Source organism: Nicotiana sylvestris, chromosome 2 (assembly GCF_000393655.2).
Source record: "Nicotiana sylvestris chromosome 2, ASM39365v2, whole genome shotgun sequence".
NCBI lineage: Eukaryota > Viridiplantae > Streptophyta > Magnoliopsida > Solanales > Solanaceae > Nicotiana > Nicotiana sylvestris.
In genome coordinates this window covers 116,053,710-116,076,947 of record NC_091058.1, presented here as the reverse complement: position 1 = coordinate 116,076,947, position 23,238 = coordinate 116,053,710, and the positions used below count along the sequence as shown (strand labels likewise).

General features: G+C 40.6%; 1 protein-coding gene across 1 annotated transcript; it reads left to right on the top strand.

Annotated features, from left to right (window-relative positions):
* Positions 1-414: 414 nt before the first annotated feature.
* Positions 415-1,623, top strand: LOC138885451 (uncharacterized). Its single transcript, XM_070166402.1, has 2 exons — positions 415-1,131; positions 1,345-1,623. Exons 1-2 carry the CDS (start codon positions 415-417, stop codon positions 1,621-1,623), a joined length of 996 nt encoding a protein of 331 aa, XP_070022503.1.
* Positions 1,624-23,238: the final 21,615 nt, after the last annotated feature.

The following is a 23,238-nucleotide window of genomic DNA, read 5'->3' as shown; positions in this document are numbered from 1 at the left end:
TTCGAATACCCTCCCTAAGGGGGCACTACCTAGTGACACGGTAGTAAACCCAAAGGGAGGGAACAATACGGGCCATGCTATGGCGGTGACTACAAGGAGTGGTAGAGGTGGAGTTTCTAGTACCTCTAATGCAAGAAATGTCGTGAGTGATGATGTGTTGGTTCAAGATGATGATGATAAAATCAACGATGTGCAAGTGAGTGATGGGAATGTGCATGAAGAAGTGAGAATTGACATTGATGACAATGTGGAGGAGGCACAAAATGATTTGAACCCGTCTAGGGAACACGTGATAGACATACCAGAAATGGTAGTGCCAAATGCCAAGGCTCCTTTGCCAAGGCCTCCTCCACCATATCCTCAAATGCTTGAAAACAAAACAATGAGAACCAATTCAAGTAATTTATTGATATGATGGAAAGTTTGTCCATAAACAAGCCTTTGACGAAAGCTCTAGAACAAATGCCAGGATATGTCAAGTTTATGAAAGACTTGGTAACAGAGAAGAGATCCATGAATTGTGAAACAATCAATATGACGCATCAAGTGAGTTCCATTCTACATTTCATGGCCCCAAAGCTAGAACACCCCAGTGCTTTTACAATCCCGTGCACTATTGGTAGTGCCGATTTCGCCAAAGCTTTGTGCGACTTGGGGGAAAACATTAACTTGATGCCATATTTTGTGTTTAAGACATTTGGGATTGGGCAGCCAAGGCCCACATCCATGAGGTTGCAAATGGAGGATAGGACAATGAAGAGGCCATTAGGGATAATTAATGATGTGTTAGTGCGGGTCGACAAGTTCATACTTCCCACGAATTTTGTGATACTTAACTGCGAGGTTGTCTATGAGGTACCGATCATATTGGGGAAACCTTTCCTAGCTACAAGGAAGGATTTAGTTGATGTGGAAGCAGGGGAGCTCACCTTCTGGATGGGTGATGAAAAGGTTGTGTTCCATGTCTGTAAGTCAATGAGGCAGCCTAATAGCAACGAAGTATGTTCATTTGTGGATCTTGTGACCGAGGTGATTGCTGAAGACACCAGTGATGTGATTAATGTGGAGGACCCTTTGGAAGCTATTTTGTTGAACCATGATATGACTGAGGATGAAGGCTTGGTGGAATATGTCAATTCTTTACAAGGAATGGGTTCATACACATATGAGCCCCGAAAACTTTCCTTGGATCTTGAGAACCGAAAGACTCCACCAACAAAGCCCTATATCGAGGAGCCTCCCATATTTGAGTTGAAGCCTTTGCCTTCACACCTCAGGTATAAATTCTTGGGCCCTTGTTCAACTTTACCTGTTATTCTTTCTTCGTGCTTAACTAACGTGCAGGTAGATGCCACCCTTGCGGTGCTCCAAAGAAGAAAGAAGGCGATTAGATGGACTTTGGCTGACATTCGGGGTATAAGCCCCCGCCTTTTCATGCACAAAATTATACTAGAGGATAATGCCAAACCCTTTGTGGAACTTCAACAAAGGAGGTTGAATGAGTCCATGCAAGAGGTCGTCAAGAAGGAAATTATCAAGTGGCTAGATGCAGGGGTTGTGTACCCCATTTCGGATAGTTCATGGACTTCGTCGGTACAATGTGTTCCGGAGAAGGGAGTATGACTATGGTCACAAATGTGAAAAATGAGTTGATTCCCACTAGGACTGTCGCCAGATGGAGGGTATGCATGGATTACCGAAAGCTGAACAAAGTGACCCGCAAAGATCATTTTCCATTGCCCTTTCTTAACCAAATGTTGGATAGACTTGTCGGGCGTGCCTACAATTTATTTTTGGATGGGTACTCAGGTTACAATCACATTTTGATAGCATCGGAAGACCAAGAGAAAACCACTTTAACATGTCTGTATGACACCTTTGCTTTCTCACGGATGCCATTTGGTTTGTGTAATGCACCGGCTACCTTTCAGCGGTGTATGATGGCAATATTTACGGATATGGTGGAGGACTTCCTTGAAGTGTTCATGGATGATTTTAGTGTTTTGGGTGACTCCTTTGAAGAATTCTTGGATAATCTTGACAAAGTGTTGGCCCGCCGTGAAGAAACCAACTTAGTACTTAATTGTGAAAAGTGCAACTTTATAGTTGAGGAGGGCATTGTCCTCAACCATAAGATCTCAAAGAACGGTTTTGAAGTGGAACAAGTGAAGATTAAAGTGATTTCAAAACTCCCTCCTCCTACTTCTGTCAAAGGAGTGAGGAGCTTTCTAGGGCATGCGGGGTTCTACCGTCGGTTCATCAAGGATTTCTCAAATATGGTGAATCCCTTGTGTAAGTTGTTGGAAAAAGATGCAAAGTTTGTGTTCAATGATGATTGCATGAAAGCTTTTAAGCTTCTCAAGTATAGATTGACTACCACTCCCATCATCACCGCACCCAATTGTAGCTTACCATTTAAGCTCATATGTGATGCTACTGACGTTGTGGTAGGAGCGATTTTGGGGCAAATGATCAACAAGGTATTTCATCTGGTCTATTATGCAAGCAAAATGATGAATGATGCCCAAGTCAATTATACGGTGACCGAGAAAGAGTTACTAGCCATTGTCTTCACTATGGAAAAGTTTAGGCCATATCTCATGGGTACCAAAGTGATTGTGCACACCGATCATGCGGCACTCCGTTACTTGATGATAAAAAAGGAATCTAAGGCTAGGTTGATGAGATGGGTTTTGTGCTTCAAGAGTTTGACCTTAAAATTATTAATCGAAAAGGTTGTGAAAATCAAGTGGCGGACCACTTGTCCCCCTTGGAAAAGGAGGGGAGGCCCCATGATGGCCTCAAAAGTAATGATTCGTTTCCGGATGAACAAATCCTCTTCGTGTCTTTGAATAGTATTCCTTGGTTCACCGATATGGCTAACTTTCTTGTGACCAGAATTATCCCAAGTGAGCTCTCTTCTAACCAAAGGAAGAAGCTTAAACAGAACAGCTTGGATTATTACTAGGACGAGCCCTATCTTTTCAAGATTTGTAATGATGGTGTGATCCGGAAATACGTTCAGAAAGAGGAGCAATTGAGTATTCTTGATACTTGCCATTCCTTGCCCTATGGTGGTCATCATGGTGGGGCGAGAACTGCTTCAAGGGTTCTCAGCTGTGGATTTTATTGGCCTACCCTATATAAAGATTCTAGTGAGCTTGTTAAGAGATGTGATGAGTGTCAAAGAGCTGGTGGATTTTTCAAGAAGGATGAAATGCCTCTCACCCCTATTCTTGAGATTGATATTTTTTATGTATGGGGCATCGACTTTATAGGTCCATTTGTGAGTTCATGTGGGAACACCTATATTCTAGTTGTTATGGATTACGTCTCCAAATGGGTTGAAACTGTGGCTTTGCCCAACAATGAAGCACGAAGTGTGGTGGCTTTCTTAAAGAAAAAGCATATTTACAAGGTTTGGCACTCTAAAGGCGATCATCAGTGATAGGGGTTCTCATTTTTGTAACAAAGCCTTTGACACTTTACTCTCCAAATATGGTGTCACTCACAAGGTGTCAACTCCCTATCACCCTCAAGCAAGTGGACATGTTGAGGTCTCCAACAGGGAGATCAAGAGTATTCTTTCCAATGTTGTCAATGCAAACCGGACTGATTGCTTAAGGAAACTTGATGATGCTTTATGGGCCTATAGAATAACTTACAAGACTCCAATTGGTATGTCCCCGTATCGATTGGATTTTGGGAAAGCATGTCACCTCCCGGTAGAATTAGAGCATAAGGCCATGTGAGCGCTGAAGAAGTTAAACCTTGAATGGGATGTAGCTTCAAATCTCCGGGTAGAGCAACTAAATGAACTTGATGAGTTCCGGTTTCATGCTTATTCCAGCTCGTCCTTGTATAAGGACAAGATGAAGTACTTACATGACAAATATACCAGAAACAAGAAATTCAAGGAGGGTGACTTGGTTCTTCTATTCAACTCTCGGTTACGACTGTTTTCGGGAAAGCTCAAGTCAAAATGGAGTGACCCTTTTGAAGTGGTGCATGTAACTCCTTTCGGTGCTCTTGATTTGAAAAACAAAAATGATGAAATCTTCAAAGTTAATGAGAACCGAGTGAAGCACTATTTGGGCAAGTTTTATGATAGCCACGTGGTGGCATTGATCTATTTCAAGCGAATGATGGTAACATGCATCGTGCAGCGACGTTAAATTAGGTGCTTCTTGGGAGGCAACCCATGTGTTTTTCTTTCTTTGTGATTTTCTTCTTCGTTTAGGCTTTGTTTTGGACTAACTGGTTGTAAAGTTTGTGTAGGAATTGTTTGTGCAGTGCAGGACTTTGGCTGGAAAATTTGGCTAAGTATGGGGCATTTCGCGGACCGCCAAAATTTTGCGGTCCGCGTTAGAAGTACGCGGGGGAGCTTTTTGTTCGCGGACGCATACTTAAAGAGATCAAAATATCATCTCTCTGAAGTTGAGTTCGCATCTGTGTTCATAATTGGGCGGTCCGCGGTGAATTCCGCAGTCGCGTTCATAATTTCGCGGTTGCTTGAGGCTATTCTTCATCAGGTAAAAGAATGCGGACCGCGGTAGAATTTCGCGGCCGCATTTAGGTAAGTTGTGGGGTCCATCTTCTAAGTATAAATAGGAGGTCCCTAGATCTTTTACCCTTTTCAAACCCTAAACTCCTAGAGCACTGTTCATCTATCTGGCTTTCACTCTAAATTTTTTTGAATCAAGCATTGTTTGTCTGCTAAACATTCACATTTGCTAGTTCAAATCCATAGGTTAATTTTATCTGCCTCTGTTCTTTTCTTTTTGTTTTAATTTTTCTTTTTAATTTTTTTAGTTAGAATGAAATACATCCTTCGATTTAAAATTACTGATTAAGCATATGTGGGTAATGTTTACATGCCTAATGGGGGGATAGGGTTAGTAACCTTAATTGCTAATTGAATGGATTGGATGCACTTAGTGAAAACCCTAGGTTAAATTGTTCTTCAGTGTCAGATGCGTTAGAAGTTCGCGGCCACGATTAATTTTTTGCGGTTTGTGGTAGGGTATTTTTTTTATTTCTTAGTTTTGGTACTAGTTCGCTGTCTGCGGTTGATTTTTCGCTGTTCGAGGTTGTTTCTTCGTGGTCGCGACCAAGTTTTCGTGGACCGTGCTATTGAACTTCAAAAAAGTCTGATAACATCATTCGTGGCCGTGTCTACTTTTTTCCGGTCCGTGGTTGATCATTCGCGGTCGCATTTACTTTTTGCAGTCCGTGGTGATCAAAGTTCAGAGAGTTAGTAGTCTGATCCTAACCTCTTTGCAGACGCGGTTACTTTTTTGTGGTCCGCGATGGCCACTTTGCGGACATGTTAACTTTTCCGCAGTTATTCAAATTCAAAGAAAGGAATAAAAATATGATTAACACTATTTCGACAAATACAACATATATATACACCAAAGAATGAATTGCTTATGAAACTAAAAAATGATTCATCAAGGGAAGAAATATTTCCAAGAATTTTCATTATTTTTATTTAGTGCAAATTATATTTTTTTTTTACTTACCATTGATTTAAAGTGTTGCAATTTGTACATGTACATCTCAACTTATTCTCATATATTCGTTTTTAATCTAATAGGCGAAATTATTTTAATTAATTATGCTTAAGACTGAGTTGGGATAGATATGTATATATAATCAAACCAATTTAATTCTCAATCTATATGAATTATTACTAAGCATTATCTTTCACATTGTATAAGTTCTTAGGCCCTTTATTATTAAGAAAGAGAATAAATCTACCTGTTGACTTAATAAAAAGATATTGCATACAATATTACTCATCATATTTGACATCGTGAACCTAGCGGATTATACTAACGCGTTTTTTTAACCATTGATTATAACACGACCAAGTTTGTGCCAAAAGATAGCAAATTGCAACCAACATCATCTAGCTTTAAACAACAATTAACTTACTAACAAAATAAACCAATAGCGTATTTTTCCTTGATATTTCCATATTGCGCTATACCTAGCTAACAATACCATAAAGTGTAAATAAAAGCCAACTTTCTGCCATGCTTCCTATTTACACAACTCAAAGATAACTAAACTAATGAAATTTTGACATGGAAAACATTATTACAAAGTTTTATATGAATTTCAAATAAAGACAATTAACTCATAACTATCAAATTGAATTCACTACTAGTTAACTAACATGAAACAAAAAATGAAATTTAAACTAATAAACTTGGACAAATGGAAAACAGAATTGCAATTCAAGCTTCATTGATTTGTCATGCTGAATCTTTTTCCAACATAGAATTTAAGAGATAAGTACCTGGAAATGAAGGTAGAAGAAGTAAGTTTTCAGCAGTTGCAGCAGTAACAAAATACTGGCAGAATATCAGTATTTCCACAGATTTGAGCAATTATAAGACCCGAGAAACCTAGATGCACAGTAACAGTATTTTTAAAGAAAACTTCAGATTTTAACTGAACTATGGATTCAAATAAATCCGAACAGATTCAACAAAGGGACAATATTTCAGATTTCAGTTTCTTTTCTGTTTCAAATTCCTTGTTTTTGATTTTTTCCTGTTTCTGATTTTTTCTGTTTCTTCTTTCTCTTCAAATCTGATTTTCTCTTCTCAGATTTCTGTTTCACTCAAATGTATATGTATTTCTGTGTGTATTTTCTATGCTTTAGAAATCAACCTCTCTTTTCTTTCTTTTTCTTTTCTCTCTTTTCTTTCTTTTTCTCTGATCCCTTTTTCTCTCTTAAAATCTCCTAAAGTCTGCCCTCTAAAGTCTGTCCAGCTCCCTGTATTTATACAGGGCTGGTCCTATCCTTTTAAGTGCTTCTTGGACCCCCTTCCTCTTTTAAAATCAAAAAGTTCCATTAAAAACTGCTTTTGAATAATTTAAATGATCCTATCCTGATTTTAAGCAGCCCATTACCCTTTGTTTCCCATTAGTATCTTAAATTATAGCCAACCAACATTCCACTTTCAGTCCACTATTCTATCACATTACCCTCACTATTTTGTCCCAAAAAATGTCCCAGATTCCCTACTGTAATTACTGTTATTACTGCCTTAAATTCAGAATCTAACAATACAGATTTTAAAATCTGTTTAAGCAGCTATAACCAATCCTATGACAGTATATCACATTTATTCACAAGAGTTGAATTTAAACAAAGGATTCTCAATTGAATACTGAACCTGAATAAAACACACTAACATTGCACAGAACATGCAGGATTATTTCAACTGAGATTCAAAACTGAACTGAAAAGTAAACAAATACAGGAGCATTGTCAATATACTGACAATGCCCTGAAACTCAAATGCTCAGAAATCAACATACACACAGCATTCATTTTGAATTTAGTGATTTATCAAACAATAACCAACTGATTAACAATAACTAACCACTTGATCATAGCAAAATAATCCATCCAAAACAGGTTGTTTCAGTCAACATTTTCAGAAGCAAGATTTATAGTACAACTAATCGACGAACTTAATCGAGTCGATTACACACATTGTACATAATCACAATCAACAGAAACAATTCACATTTGGAATCAAGTAGACGGGTAGGAGACAGTATAACAGAATTGACTAGAAAATTATGAAAATTTAAACAAACTAATGAAACGAACATAGAATATACGTAGAATACACATAAGAAACAGAAAATTACCTCTGAACCTTCAAATTCAACCGGACTCAACTCAACTTGGATTTGGATTTTGTTTGAAATCAAACAGACCTTAGTCGAAGTATTTTCTACTGAAAATACTTTGAAGTAGAAAATACTTCGACTAAGGTCGATTAAACCTCAATCTTTCGTCTGAAGTGAAAAAGATGCCAAGATTGGAAAATTTAGGGTTTCAGACCTTGGCTTTTAAATCCGAACACTTCTGGGTAGATTCGAGGGAAACCAAAGATGGCACAAGGGTGATGGAAGCCTAAAGGTCATTTGGTGTTAATTTGGGAGGAATCTGAGTTTGTTCTTGTTTGGTCCGAATCTTCAAAAGAAGATTCGAGAAGCTCGGAAATGATTCGAGCCAAACAAACTTCAGATCCATAACGAGGCATGCTAGGGGGTACTATGGTGTTATTTTGGAAGCCATTGGAAAGGTTTGAGTTTTCAGACCTACCTTCGATTTAATATTCGAAGAGTTGGGGTCTGATTCGAAGGAAACTAAGGTTAGATCTATGTAGAGGAAGTGGTGAGGAGTCTAGGGTGTTATTTTGGTGACCGGCGGCGTTGATGCCGCCGGGTTTCAGGCGGTGGGATCCTTGGGCGGCTAGGGTTAGGGGTGAGTTTCGGAAGGGACGATGAACAGGGAAGGAGGGGGGTTTGGCTAGGGGGTCGGGGTAAGGTTTTGGGCCTTATATAGGGGTGGGGTGGATTGACATTGTCCGTTGGATTAGGCAGGATAGACCGCTAAGATCTATTCACTTAACCAAACGATGTCGTTTGGTTTAAGTTAGGGGGACGGGTTGAACCGGGTATTAGATCGGGTAAGGGTCTGGGTTAAGGTTCGTGGGATCTCAGCCGTTGGTTGGCTTTGATCCAACGGTCCCTGATAAACTACAATCAAACGATGTCGTTTTGACTCGTTTGAATTGGACCGGTGCCTGGGTTGCCTGAATTGGGCTGAAGGGGGAGTAATTTGGTTTTGGGCCTGGATTTTAATCCAGGTCCGATATATTTTACAACTTATTTTATTTTATTTTATTTTATTATTTATCATTAAAAAATCCTAATAAAAATTATAAAACAATTTTTATCCTTACACAAAAATATTAATTATTTTATAACAACTATTAACACATAGTCAAAACATTAATCACACAGTAACATATTTAAAAATAGAACGAATGCATATTTTTTGTGATTTTATTTAAATTATCTTTCAAATACATAATTAAATCCTATATGCATGCAACATGTATTTTATTTTAATTTTCATTTTATTATGACAAAGTAAACATTTACGGACATAACACAAATATTTAACACCACGCAAAATTCAAAAATTACACAGTAAAAGAAATTTATTTTATTTTTTGATTTATTTTGGAGTAGTTTTCGTAAGGCAAAAATCACGTGCTCACAGCTGCCCCTCTTTGTGCGGAAACTCGAAGAGTTTTCGTGCAAAGATAAAGTGAGCGGATACGAGCGATTTTTGCCCGTTCAAATACTCCGTGGGAAGCATTTTTTGAAAGATTTGACCGAACCTCTGCTTCAAAGGTTTCCTACATATCCTTGGCTATAAAGGAATCAGGTCAATGTAGTTCGGGAAGTTTTGGGTAGCTGGGACTACCGTGGGACTGTGATGTTACTGCTGCTTCGTGCTGTTTTTACTGCTTGCTGACCTCCTTATTACACCTTACTTCCAAGGTAATACAAAAAACTAAACTAGACTATGGTACATGAATTATAAAATTTTATCTAGATCATGCCCTTGCGTTTCTTGTTGTCTTGATATCTTGGTGACTCTTGGGCATTTGGCTCATTCCGTTTTCCTTTTCATCGTGTCCCGTATTTTCTTCATCTATTTGGGACTCTTGTTGTTTCTTGCTGGGGATTTTGTTAGACTCCTCTGCTTTATTGATTCTAAGTGTGCTCCTTTCTCATATGAGCGGGCTTTTGACTTCAATACTTCAATTGTATTCCCTTGTTCTCCAGGTGGGTGCCTGACTGCGGATTCATCCTCATTCTCCAGGTGGACGCCTGACTTCTTCAATTCTTTGTCCTCGTTCTCCAGGTGGACGCCTGATTTCTTCTTCAATTCTTTCATCCTCATTCTCTAGGTGGACGCCTGACTTCTTTCTTTAATTCGTCATCCTCATTCTCCAGGTGGATGCCTGACTTCTTTTTAACTTTTTCATCCTCATTCTCCAGGTGGACGCCTGACTTCTTCTTAACTTCTTCATCCTCATTCTCCAGGTGGACGCCTGACTTCTTCAACTTTCATCCTTATTCTCCAGGTGGACGCCTGACTTCTTTCTTTAATTCTTCATCTTCATTCTCCAGGTGGACGCCTGACTTCTTCTTTTCTTTGTCCTCGTTCTCCAGGTGGACGCTTGATTTCTGTAATTCTCTGTCCTCATTCTCCAGGTGGACGCCTGACTGCTTCTTTTCTTTATCCTCATTCTCCAGGTGGACGTCTGATTTCTTTTTAACTTCTTCATCCTCATTCTCCAGGTGGACGCCTGACTTCTTCAATTCTTTGTCCTCGTTCTCCAGGTGGACGCCTGATTTCTTCTTCAATTCTTTCATCCTCATTCTTCAGGTGGACGCCTGACTTCTTCTTTTCTCATCCTCATTCTCCAGGTGGACGCCTGACTTCTTTAATTCTCATCCTCATTCTCCAGGTGGACGCTTGACTTCTTCAATTCTTATCCTCATTCTCCAGGTAGACGCCTGACTTCTTCTTTTCTTATCCTCATTCTCCAGGTGGACGCCTGACTTCTTCTTTTTCTTATCCTCATTCTCCAGGTGGACGCCTGACTTCTTCTTTTCTTATCCTCATTCTCCAGGTGGACGCCTGACTTCTTCTTTTTCATCCTCATTCTCCAGGTGGACGCCTGATTTCTTTAATTCTCATCCTCATTCTCCAGGTGGATGCCTGATTTTTAATTCTCTCATCCTCATTCTCCAAGTGGACGCCTGATTTCTTCAATTCTTATCCTCATTCTCCAGGTGGACGCCTGACTTCTTCTTTTCTTATCCTCATTCTCCAGGTGGACGCCTGATTTCTTTAATTCTCATCCTCATTCTCCAGGTGGATGCCTGATTTTTAATTCTCTCATCCTCATTCTCCAGGTGGATGCCTGATTTCTTCAATTCTTATCCTCATTCTCCAGGTGGACGCCTGACTTCTTCTTTTCTTATCCTCATTCTCCAGGTGGACGCCTGACTTCTTCTTTTTCATCCTCGTTCTCCAGGTGGACGCCTGACTTCTTCTTTTCTTATCCTCATTCTCCAGGTGGACGCCTGACTTCTTTAATTCTCATCCTCATTCTCCAGGTGGACGCCTGATTTCTTCAATTCTCATTCCTCATTCTCCAGGTGGACGCCTGACTTCTTCAATTCTCATCCTCATTCTCCAGGTGGACGCCTGACTTCTTCAATTCTCATCCTCATTCTCCAGGTGGACGCCTGACTTCTTGAATTCTCATCCTCATTCTCCAGGTGGACGCCTGATTTCTTCGATTCTCATCCTCATTCTCCAGGTGGACGCCTGACTTCTTCAATTCTCATCCTCATTTTCCAGGTGGACGCCTGACTTCTTCTTTCCTCATCCTCATTCTCCAGGTGGACGCCTGATTTCCTTAATGTTTCACCAGGTATTTCCTGACACAAATATTGTCTTTGCCCCTGTTTTAAATCAAAGAAAACTTCGTTAGTTTAAAGCAGGGTGGTTAACTGGGGTATTCTTGCCGATGGTGAGGCTTCTCTTCGTCTCTTTTTTATTGCCTTGGAATGGTTGAAAAAGACCGTTTTGTCCTTGTAATTGATCTTTGACTATAAGATTCCCCTATGTATGTTTTCCTTCAAACCCTTTTAACCGTGATCATATGTCTCTCCTGACATTGTTGATCCACTTTTGATTTCACTTTTCTTTCTCCCATATCTTATTATTTTTATCTCCCGCCTTTCATGGCCTTATTTTGCATCATGTAACCTTGATTCTTGGTAGTATACCTTGACACTCCTTCTTATTTGTTTGGAATAAAACTTATCTCAAAGCTTTAGAAAAGTAAGATTATTAGTGACGAAACGCGCTGATTTCGACAATTATAGAATGAAAAGAAAAATCCAAATTTGGATGACTGTCGGAGAGGGAATAAAACTTATCTGATTGGAGTTACTGGCGCCAATGATCAGGGTATGCATTTCGGATTAATCAACCCAGTCTTTTAATCAATCTCCTTTCAATTGTCTCATTTTCGTTTTCCCCAAAATTTCCATAATCCAACTTCATTTTTCATTTCACAGACCTGTTGGACTTGTAATGTCTCAAAGAGTTTTCACCGATAAACCTTCCTCATTTGTTCATTTCTCACTTCCTTTTCGCCTTATGGTGCCTACGAAGGTTTTCACCAATAAGACTCTCATTTTTACTTTTCTCTCAACTTCCGTCGCCTTATGGTGCCCGTGTGGGTTTTCACCTATAAGACTCTCTCACTTTTTCCTTTCTTTTCTTGTTTGTACCAGAGTGTTATGAACCATCTTCATTTGCTTGTCTCAGCATTTTTCTAAGATTGATCGAAAGGTCTTTTTGGTATGGGGTTAGAAATAGAAAAGGTATTAAAAGCTAAATAGCTTTGGTATGGGTTTAAAATTACAACTCTTGGAATCTTTTCTTATTTCCAATACAATTCCTGCCCCAGTTTCTTGATTGGGGTCGCTTGATGCTTCACATTGTGCACATTATGTATGTTGTGCACCCTATGACCGAGCCGTGAGGCGCCTACGTATCCTTCTTTGAGGAATCAGGTCAAACGTAGTTCACTTGGTAATAGTGATTTTTTTTTTAACATATTGATTCCAAGAGAGGGTAGGAAAGAAACAAGTATGGCTCAAAGAGTAAACAAAGGGTATAGTGTTTGGATAGCAGAATAAATTGCCTTCGTCATTCCAATCTTCGAAATAATGCTAAATACAAACATTCAAAAAGTTATGCGTAATATCTCTTTACCGCGTCAGAATTGATCGCCATGTCTATGCATTTGCCTTCAATATCTGTTAAGCATAGTGCACCATTCGACAATACTCTGGTCACAATGAATGGTCCTTGCCAATTCGGGGCAAATTTGCCTTTCGCCTCAACCTGATGTGGAAGAATACGTTTCAGCACATGCTGACCCACTTCAAACTTCCGTGGACGCACCTTTTTGTTGTATGCTCTTTATATTCTTCTTTGATATAATTGACCATGACATACTGCGGCCAATCGTTTTTCATCAATCAAGTTTAACTGTTCCAGACGGGTTTTGACCCATTCATCATCATCAATCTTTGCTTCGGCGATGATCCGAAGGGAAGGAATCTCAACTTCTGCAGGAATTACTGCTTCAGTGCCATATACCAACAAATAAGGAGTTGCTCCTACTGAAGTGCGAACAGTAGTGCGATATCCCAATAATGCAAATGGTAATTTTTCATGCCATTGTTTTGAACCTTCTACCATTTTCCGAAGTATCTTCTTTATGTTTTTGTTGGCTGCCTCTACTGCTCCATTCGCCTTGGGCCGATATGGGGTAGAGTTGCGATGTGTAATCTTAAACTGTTGACATACTTCCTTCATTAAGTTGCTGTTAAGATTAGCACCGTTATCTGTGATGATCACCTTTGGGATTCCGAATCGACATATGATATTTGAGTGGACAAAATCGACCACAGCTTTCTTGGTCACCGATTTGAATGTCTTGGCCTCAACCCATTTGGTAAAATAATCAATGGCTACCAGAATGAACCTGTGCCCATTGGATGCTGCCGGCTCAATTGGTCCAATCACATCCATGCCCCAGGCAACGAAGGGCCATGGTGCCGACATTGTGTGCAACTCGGATGGTGGAGAATGAATCAAATCTCCGTGTATTTGGCATTGATGACACTTGCGCACAAAACTGATACAATCTCGCTCCATGGTAAGCCAATAGTAACCAGCTCGGAGGATTTTCTTTGCCAACACATATCCACTCATGTGGGGTCCGCAAACTCCCGAATGTACTTCAGACATGACAGTTGTAGCTTGTCTGGCATCTACGCATCTTAATAATCCAAGATTTGGTGTTCTTTTATACAAAACTCCTCCGCTTAAGAAGAATCCATTTGCCAATCGCCTAATGGTCCTCTTTTGATCTCCTGTGGCTTGTACGGGATATATCCCCATCCTGATATACTCCTTGATGTCATGGAACCATGGTTCACCATCAAATTCTTCTTCGACCATATTGCAATAAGCGTGCTGATCGTGGACTTGAATATGTATCGGATCTACATAAACTTTGTCCGGATGATGCAACATTGATGCCAGGGTAGCCAATGCATCGGCAACCTCATTATGGATTCTTGGAATATGTTGGAACTCCACTGATTGAAACCGCTGACAAAGATCATGTAGACATTGTCGGTATGGTATGAGCTTCAAGTCTCGAGTTTCCCATTCTCCTTGAATTTGATGTACCAAAAGATCTGAATCTCCCATGACTAAGATTTCTCGGATACCCATGTCTGAGGCTAGCCTTAACCCCAAAATGCAAGCTTCATATTCAGCCATATTATTGGTGCAATAAAATCGCAATTGAGTCGTAACAGGATAGTGATGCCCTATTTCAGAAATGATTACGGCTCTTATCCCAACTCCTTTCATGTTAGCGGCTCCATCAAAGAAAAGTTTCCAGCCAGGTTTTTCAATTCGCTCCACCTCGTCGATATGCATTGCTTCTTCATCAGGAAAATAGGTTTTCAACGGCTCGTATTCCTCATCGACCGGGTTTTCGGCTAAATGATCGGCCAGTGCTTGAGCCTTCATTGCAGTTCGAGTCACATAGATGATGTCAAATTCTGTGAGCAATATCTGCCACTTTGCAAGTCTTCCCGTTGGCATAGGCTTTTGAAAAATGTATTTCAATGGATCCAACCGAGAAATGAGGTAAGTAGTGTAGGATGACAAATAGTGTTTCAATTTTTGAGCTACCCATGTTAGGGCGCAACATGTCTTTTCCAGATGAGTATACTTAACCTCATAAGCTGTGAACTTCTTGCTAAGGTAGTAGATGGCCTGTTCTTTTCTGCCAGTGAGGTCATGTTGCCCCAATACGCAACCAAATGAATTTTCCAAAACTGTTAAGTAAAGAATCAAAGGTCTTCCTGGCTCTGGCGGGACCAACACGGGTGGGTTCGACAAGTACCCTTTTATTTTATCGAACGCTTCTTGACACTCATCGGTCCATTTGACCGCAGCATCCTTTTTCAACAATTTGAAAATTGGCTCACAAGTTGTTGTGAGCTGAGCAATAAACCTGCTGATATAATTTAACCTTCCCAACAAACTCATTACTTCAGTTTTGTTCCTGGGAGGTGGCAATTCTTGGATGGCTTTGATTTTTGATGGGTCTAGCTCGATGCCTCGTCGACTGACTATGAATCCTAGCAACTTTCCAGATGGAACTCCAAATGCGCATTTGGCAGGGTTAAGCTTGAGGTTGTACCTGCGAAGTCTTAAGAAGAACTTCCTCAAATCCCCAACGTGGTCGGCCTGATGCTTTGATTTTATGATCACATCGTCCACGTATACCTCAATCTCCTTGTGTATCATATCATGAAACACTGTGGTCATTGCTCTCATATAGGTTGCTCCGGCGTTCTTTAAACCGAATGGCATTACCCGGTAGCAATAAGTTCCCCATGGTGTGATGAATGCCGTCTTTTCTGCATCTTCTTCATCCATTAGAATTTGATGATACCCGGCATAACAATCCACGAAAGATCCTATATCATGCTTGGCACAATTGTCGATCAAAATATGGATATTGGGTAATGGGAAATTATCCTTTGGACTTGCTTTGTTGAGATTGCGGTAGTCGACGCATACTCTAATTTTGCCGTCTTTCTTTGGTACAGGAACGATATTAGCCAACCAAACAGGATATCGAGTGACTCGAATGACCTTTGCTTCCAATTGTTTGGTGATTTCTTCCTTAATTCTCACACTCATATCAGGCTTGAATTTTCTCAGCCTCTGCTTGACAGGAGGCACCGTTGGATCGGTGGGCAATTTGTGAACCACTAAATCAGTGCTCAGGCCCGGCATGTCGTCATATGACCATGCAAAAACATCTTTGAATTCTATGAGTGCTTTAATTAACTCTTCTCGGATCTTTGGTTCGAGATGGACACTTATTTTAGTTTCCCGGATATTACTCGTGTCCCCTATATTGATGTCCTCGGTATCACTCAAGTTAGGTTTGATTTTTTCCTCAAAGTGAATTAACTCTTTACTAATCTCTTCAAAAACCTCATCTTCATCATATTCTGATTCATAATCACAATATATTTCTTGAATTATTACTTCGGAACCAGATTGATTTTTAAGACTGGGCTGAGGATTCCTCATGCATGCCATATCACTAGAGCCAGCGTAAAAAGAACTGTACAGAAAAAAGAAAAAGAAAAGAAAACTATCAGGAATGATAATAAAAAGGAAACTGCTTTTTATTGGATGATGAAAGATAACAAGGTTTGCACACTTCAAACAAACTGTAAGATAAGCTTTGGGATTACAACCCTGAAGTAACCCAAACAAACTTGAAAGAAAATCAAAATAAACTACCAAGACTCCTTTCGAATGGGGAGAGGAGTGGCTTTCCAATTATTAAGCTTTGTTTCTGGCCCAATGAATTGAACTTCTGCGTCGCTACACCCTTCTCCGTTTTCCAACATATTCACATCATCAAACAATTTCTCGAATCTTTCAATTAATTCTTCCTCAGGATTGACCCGGGATTTAAGAATTGTTGTTATCGGGCGATTTTTAGCACCGGTCTTGACAAAAGACTTTGATAGTGGTGGGACTGGTTTTGGAAGAACCCATGCCTTGTGTTTCAACTTTATGGCCTTTATCACGTCATTTACAGTGGGTATGAACCCCAAACCGAATGTTCCCCAGTTCTCGGGGAGAGATACTGGTTGTATAATTCCTTGCAAAGATAAGCCCAGACCTTTGCCGGGTATAAAACCATTCTTTAACATTTCATAAGCTATCATGACTGATGCAGAGGATATCTTTGGATTCGGAAGGTATTTCCCCTCTGGAATTTTCTCTACCGACACTGTGTCGGATACTTGGTATACCCATGGTCCCTGGTCATTCTCTGTTCCCTCAACCGGTACAATGGTACTGCTGTGAGCGTTTAAACTTTCTTCCCCATGCACAACTATTTCTTGATGATCCCATTCAAACTTGACAACCTGATGTAGTGTTGACGGGATTGCTTTAACAGCATGGATCCATGGTCGACCCAACAATAAGTTGTAAGAAACAGTTATGTCCAACACTTGAAATTCCATTGTGAATTCAACTGGCCCTATTGTTAGTTCCAACACTATGTCGCCATATGAATCTCTGCTTCCACCGTCAAACCCCCGTATGCAAATACTATTTTTCTGGATCCTCTCTTCTTTGATTTTCAATTTGCTTAAAGTGGAGAGAGGGCAGATGTTTGCACTTGACCCATTGTCAACCAATACCCGGGTTACTACGGAGTTTTCACATTTCACGGTGAGGTAAAGAGCTCTGTTGTGCTCGGTACCTTCCATAGGCAATTCATCATCAGAAAATGTAATTCTGTTTGCCTCAAAGATTCTGTTGGCTATTCTTCCCAAATGATTTACAGAGATTTTTTCAGGAACATGAGCCTCATTCAGGATTTTCATCAAAGCCAGACGGTGCTCCTCTGAATGGATCAGTAATGACAACAATGAAATTTGAGCGGGTGTCTTCTTCAATTGATCCACAACAGAATAGTCATGGAGTTTCATTTTTCTTAAAAACTCTTCCGCTTCTTCTTCCGTCACAGCTCTCTTTATTGGTGTTGGATTATTTTTAGTTTTTCTTAACTCTTCGGGCGTAAAACATCTTCCCGAACGAGTCAAGCCTTGCACCTCACACACTTCTTCCTTGACTTCCTTTCCCTTGTACATTACAGTCACCTGTTCATAGTTCCATGGGATGGCTTTGTTATTGATGACTGGCAGCTGGGTCACAGGTGTGATGATGACCCGATCTGTACGGGCTCCTTCCACGAATACAATGGGTTTGTTAGCAACCCCTGGTACTATCACTTTCGGCCTTTCTTGTTTTGGGGCAACTTTGCTCGATGATCCCTCCTTGTCTACCACAGATGATTCATCGCCATTTCTGCTCTATTTAGGTACCGGCTTCTCCTCTGTTAACTGCTTATCTGGTTTGGCTTCATGAGACTTGATCATCATGACAGTTTGTGACGGCTTCTTTGTCTCCCCATCAGCTTGTATGATTTCTATCATATTGGCCTCTTGATGGGCTGGCATTGGATTTCTATTGATATTGGGAGCTTCGGGGGTTTGAACCTCGATTTTATTAGTATCAATCAGCTCTTGTATTGCATTTTTCAAATGCCAGCATTTCTCCGTATCATGGCCTGGTGCACCGGAGCAATATTCACAGCTAATGGTGTAATCCAGATTCTTTGGAGGAGGATTGGGTAGCTTGGATTGTATTGGTCTCAGCATGTCTAGCTGTCTCAGCCTGTGGACAGACTGGTGTAAGACTCTCCCAATGGAGTGTAAGTTTTCTTTTTCTGTTCCCTTTCTCCCCTGAATGCTGGCCTAGGCCTGAAACCTGGTCCGGGATAGGCTCGTGGGTAAGTATTTGGTGTGACAGGAGCACACCAATTGGTGTGAACAGGTGGCTGATTGTATGCTTGAGCATGGTTAATGGAAAAATGAGGCTCTGAAGGGTGATAGTAGTGTTGGGATGAATCGTGGTGGTAAGCTGATTGGCGAGGTCGTTGTTGATTATAGTAAAGCGGTGAACCTCTGGGTCCCGGCCAAATTCCTGAATCAACTACCGCTGCTTCCTCCCTCTTCTTTCTTCCGATTCCTCCTACCCCGCCTTGAATAGCTTGAGTAGTTGCCTTAATTGCTGAATAGCTCATAATTTTATTTGTTTTGAGGCCTTCTTCCACCATACCTCCCATCTTCACCACTTCGTTGAATGATTTCCCAACCGCTGAAACTAGATGGGCATAGTAAGTTGGTTCCAAGTCTTGGAGGAAATAGTCTACCATTTCACTCTCCTTCATAGGAGGATCCACTCGTGCTGCCTGTTCTCTCCATCGGAAGCCATACTCTCTGAAACTTTCATTGTGTTTCTTCTCAAATTTTGTCAAAGATAATCGATCTGGGATGATTTCCAGATTGTATTGGAAATGGTATGCGAATGCCTGTGCCAGGTCATCCCAAGTGTACCATCTCCCATGGTCCTGGCATGTATACCACTCCAAAGCTGATCCGCTTAAACTTTGACTGAAGTAAGCCATCAATAATTCATCCTTTCCCCCAGCTCCTCGCATCTTGCTACAGAAACCCCTTAAGTGGGCTACTGGGTCGCCGTGCCCGTTGTATAGGTCAAATTTGGGCATCTTGAAGCCAACTGGTAATTGTACATTGGGGAATAAGCACAAATCTTTGTATGCTACACTGACTTGCCCACCTAATCCTCGCATGTCTCTGAACGATTGTTCTAAACTCTTGACCTTCCTGAACATCTCTTCTTGTTCAGCATTTTTGGCTGGCTTGTCAATTTCGGTTGGGAGATCAAAACGAGGAGCAGTTGAATTAATTTCGGAGGCTTTGAGGATGGGTTCCGGGGGGTAATATTGGTTGTCCTAGGCCTGGAATGTAGGCTCACTAGGAGATTTGTGGAATGTAGCCGGGGGAGGTGCTACGAAAACAGGAGTTATAGGTGGAGGAAAATATGGAACTGGTTTCGGAGGTGGAGACTGTGCTGTCTGAGAGGTGGTGCCTCGGTAGTGCTGGTAAATGGGGAAATTTGGGGATAATTCAGTGGTAATATTATCCTGAGTTTGGGTCATTGATGGAGCAGGGTTATTCGGGTAAGATGGGGGTAACTGTCCTGTAGACCAGGCTTGGTACATCTCAGCCATTTGCTGCTTGAGTTTAAACATCTCTTCTTTCATTTTCCCGACATCCATCTCCTCTAGCTCCATACCTGTGTCAACATCTGGGATAGACATACTTTCGGGTATTGGTCCTTTTGATCTTGTGTGATAATGATAATATGCCAGTATACTCTTTAGAGAAACTAACTGCTTGAATTCTGGAAATGAACAAACTTGTTAGTTTTGAGAGTTTAACACATATATAATCACACGTTGAGATGCAATGCTCCTAAACAAATAATCTCTTTCTATTATGTATTTGCTCGGCTGCTTGTGTCGTCCCAGCTTTCTTGAAATTTTTATTGTTATTCACTTTTATTTATTATATATATCTTTTATCGTGGTGGTCGAATCTTATAGAGATTGCCTACGTATCATGCTCTTACATGAATCAGACCTTGCGTAGTTCGGACATGAGGCAAACACTTTTATTCATTATTCAAAGATGAGCAAACATTACATTTGAAAACTTTGTAAGAAAATGGCTTGAAACACACACACTTAAATCAAAATAAAAGATACAATTCTTAACATCTCACACCGCGCCCCACTTTCCATTTGTGTTATAGATTATTAGATTATTTGCTCAATGTGGGGCTTGACCTGGATGACCTCCCAGCGTACGATACATCCTTTCCAACTCTATTGCTAGATGACGGGCAAAAGTGGGTGCATGCTCTGTAAACCTTTCATAATCCATTCCTTGGCAATTTACGTAACTTTGAGAAGTGTAGATTGCCAGGTCGTGGATTTGTGCCCTGAAATCTTGGAGACATTGGTCTTGGTTCTGCAATTGCTGCTGACGAGTGGTGGCTATATCTCTAATACGGTTTTCACGATCTAGAGCTGATTCTAATAGAGCTCGGAGTCTGGCCTGCTCTAATCTTGCTTGCGCTCTTTCCTTGTCGAGGTCTGCTTGTTGATGTTCTCTGTTGCATCTTCTTGCCTCTTCTAGTTGTGCACGAAGCTGGTTTTCTGATTGTATCCAATGGTCTTTTTCCTTCTTGAATTGTGCCTTGTCTTTTTCGGATTGTCTATCTTGGCGTTCCTTATTAGACATGGCTTCTTCGTTTAATCGTTGGATCCTTTCTTTTGCTTTGCTCAATGCCCTTTCGTTTTCTGCAAGAATAGAATCATAATCTTGCATTCTTTCAAAAAGATTGGCGATGGTTTTTTGATCCTTCCAGCTCCTCTTTGGTGTTTCAGAAACTCTTTTCATTTTTTGGAATCGAGCATGAAGATTTTCATTCTCACAAGCTAGACTCTTCTTCTCGCCTTCGGCTTCTTGTGCTTGCAAATCTTTCTCCAAACTGAGGCTTCTCAGATTTTCTTTTAGGGCATGGATAGTTGCTTTGTACCCTTTTTCCTTTTCTCCCCAGATCAACCGCTCTTGGATTTTATCATTGAAGTTTTGAACATGGGGTCTTTTTGTTGGCCTTCTTAGCTCAGGCTCTGGTACATCATCCACGCGAGACCGTTTTTCAAACCACCTTGCATATCCAGGATTTATCTCACCCTTTGTAGTGTCTGGGACTTGAGTATCACTTTTTAAGTATCGACATCCATTCCACATCTGCTGAAGTAGAGCCTCGGGAATAGTGGCTTCTGGGTGTAATTCGATTACTTGCATACTCAAATCTTCATCATCAGGAACTACTTGATATCTCCCTAGTTGCCTTAAGACTCTTAGTGGCGCATACGGCTGAATGCTTCTCAATCCCAATAGTAGTAGATAACTATTTGAGGTTGACATGTGTATTACTTCCCTCATCGGGAGCCATCCCAAAGTCCATTCAATCTGATTTGCCGTTAAAGCCTTTAGATGAGATACCCATGCTTCTATCCCTTCTGGAGCCTGATAATTTTTTGTTCTTTCCTCATAGCTCTCGATGCAATTATCATTGTTTGACCCATACTGTATGATCTTGGGCTGTTGTTGGAGATGTTCCATCACCCACATTTGCAACAAAATTTTGCATCCTTCGAAGACCTTTGCTCCTGATTTACATAAAGTCAAAGCCCGATAAATGTCTGATAGAATGATGGGGACAAGGGTGTGATTTTCTTTGGTGGTGAGGATTTGCACAACTTTCGCGGTGCGAATATCAATTGTTCGCTCTTTGTTTGGGAAGATCATGATTCCTAGAAAAGCCACCATGAAGGCAAAGCGACGGTGAATCTGCCAAGTGTCTTTGTTTTGCTTGTTAGTAAGGCCTTTCTCATGAATTTCGAACCCATCTGACTTTCCGAACCTTGAATACAAAAAGTTGAAGGAACAACATCCATTGATGACATTGCTTTTCCTGATTTGACTGCTGATGTTCAGAAGACCGAAGAATCGATGTACCGAAGGAGCCTTTGTGAATATCAGGCTTTGATTTCTTAGACTTCCGTCAAAACCAGCATATCCAGCTATTTCCTCTAATGTAGGAGTAAGCTCGAAGTCAGAGAAACGAAATACATTGTGAGCAGGGTCCCAAAAAGTTACTAATGCCGCAATCAGATCATCACGGGGTTTAACCTTCATAATATCCGTGAGATTTCCCAAATGCTTGACGACCCATTTTTGACCATCTTCGCCTAAATCATACCACCACGTTTGAAGCTAAAATAGAAACTCTTCTGTATTCGTGGATGGGGGGTTTTGCGTGGTGCTCATTTTGTATCTGAAATTTAATTTAATAAAGTCAAGACTTATTTTGAAAATATACACATAAAAAAAATCATTTTCGAAAAAATTTTATTTATTAAAACCTTTATTTCAAGATTTAAAACTATTTTTTGGAATTTTTTTTTTTAAAACAACTCATTTTATTCCTTGGTTCTCACCATGATTTCATTTAAGCTGGTCAACAAGCATGTTCGAGGCAAATGAATGCACAGGTAGCAAGTAGGATGCATCAGGATGGTCTTTTTGTTTCGGGTTCACCTGTCCTAGACAGACCCAACCCCTGTGTTGAGTCTCCAAGGCCAAATGTACATGATGCAAATAGACGTTCCTACTAGGGATCCGGTTCATGGCTGAGTTATTCTAGGCAAAAACCTGAGGTTGATTGTTCTAAACCTGGCTTACCCAAACGGACAGTTTGAGCCGAAGCGGGGGCAACGTACCGGGAGCACGAAAGTCTACCCGGCCTAGTTACTTGTCCCAACTCCGTCTTATTTGGTATGACTTTAACAGAAAGGTGGGTCACGCGCACGTGTACACCATAAATTCAGAAGACTCAGAAAGAAGGGGGTTTCGTAGCAGTTGTATATATTCACAATTCAAATAATATTAAAGCGGTAAAAAAAACATTTAGCATATTAGCATATAAACAGTTGAAAATCATATAGTAAATAAAGCCAATTATCGTAGTTATTTAAAGCTCGAATTCTTTAAACCCTGAACCAGTGGTTCTGGGTTATAACACATTGGTCCCCAGCAAAGTAGTCAGAGCTGTCACACCTCCTTTTTACCGCGCCCGCGGGGCGCGTGGGGAGTTTTCTCCAATTGAAGGACAGTCGAAACGGG

Excerpts from the sequence above, each read along its gene's own strand:
- LOC138885451 (XM_070166402.1), top strand. The coding sequence starts at position 415 with ATGGAAAGTTTGTCCATAAACAAGCCTTTGACGAAAGCTCTAGAACAA. Across the intron at positions 1,132-1,344 it reads ATGAAGGCTTGGTGGAATAT|GTAGATGCCACCCTTGCGGT; the intron begins GTCAATTCTTTA and ends ACTAACGTGCAG.